The 295-nt window shown below is 73.6% G+C and overlaps 1 protein-coding gene across 1 annotated transcript in view; it reads left to right on the top strand.

Moving 5' to 3' along the window:
- Nucleotides 1–58: 58 nt before the first annotated feature.
- Nucleotides 59–295, top strand: part of NAF1 (nuclear assembly factor 1 ribonucleoprotein) — a gene marked incomplete at both ends in the record, with an annotated part of 13,673 nt that continues 13,436 nt past the window's right edge. The window contains one exon of the mRNA XM_010138988.1: nucleotides 59–171. Within this exon, the coding sequence (XP_010137290.1) occupies nucleotides 59–171 (113 nt within the window). The remainder of the gene's footprint in view (nucleotides 172–295) is intronic.

Here is a 295-nt window from a genome sequence, read left to right as displayed (position 1 = left end):
GGGAGCGCCGGTCGAGGAGCGGACGGAGGGGGCATCGACCTCTCCGCGCCGCCGGGAGGATGGTGGGGAAGACCAGGCCCCGCCGCCCCCAGCCGAGGGAGCGCCCTGTTTGCCTACACCTGCGGGTGCCACTGGGTCTTCTGCTGCCGCCTCCTCGTCGGACTCGGACAGGTGGGTTTAGTGCCAGCGCTGGACCGCGGGTCGCTCTTTCTGCTCTGAGGCCTCTTACGTGGCGGCGAGTGTGGGCCTGTGGCGGGGGGTGCCGGTCGGGTGGCTGGGGGCCCCCGGAGCGGGG

This window comes from Buceros rhinoceros, unplaced genomic scaffold (assembly GCF_000710305.1).
Source record: "Buceros rhinoceros silvestris isolate BGI_N320 unplaced genomic scaffold, ASM71030v1 scaffold20376, whole genome shotgun sequence".
In the NCBI taxonomy this organism is placed as follows: domain Eukaryota; kingdom Metazoa; phylum Chordata; class Aves; order Bucerotiformes; family Bucerotidae; genus Buceros; species Buceros rhinoceros.
The sequence above is the reverse complement of the archived record's forward strand: the minus strand, read 5'-3'. Positions and strand labels throughout refer to the sequence as shown.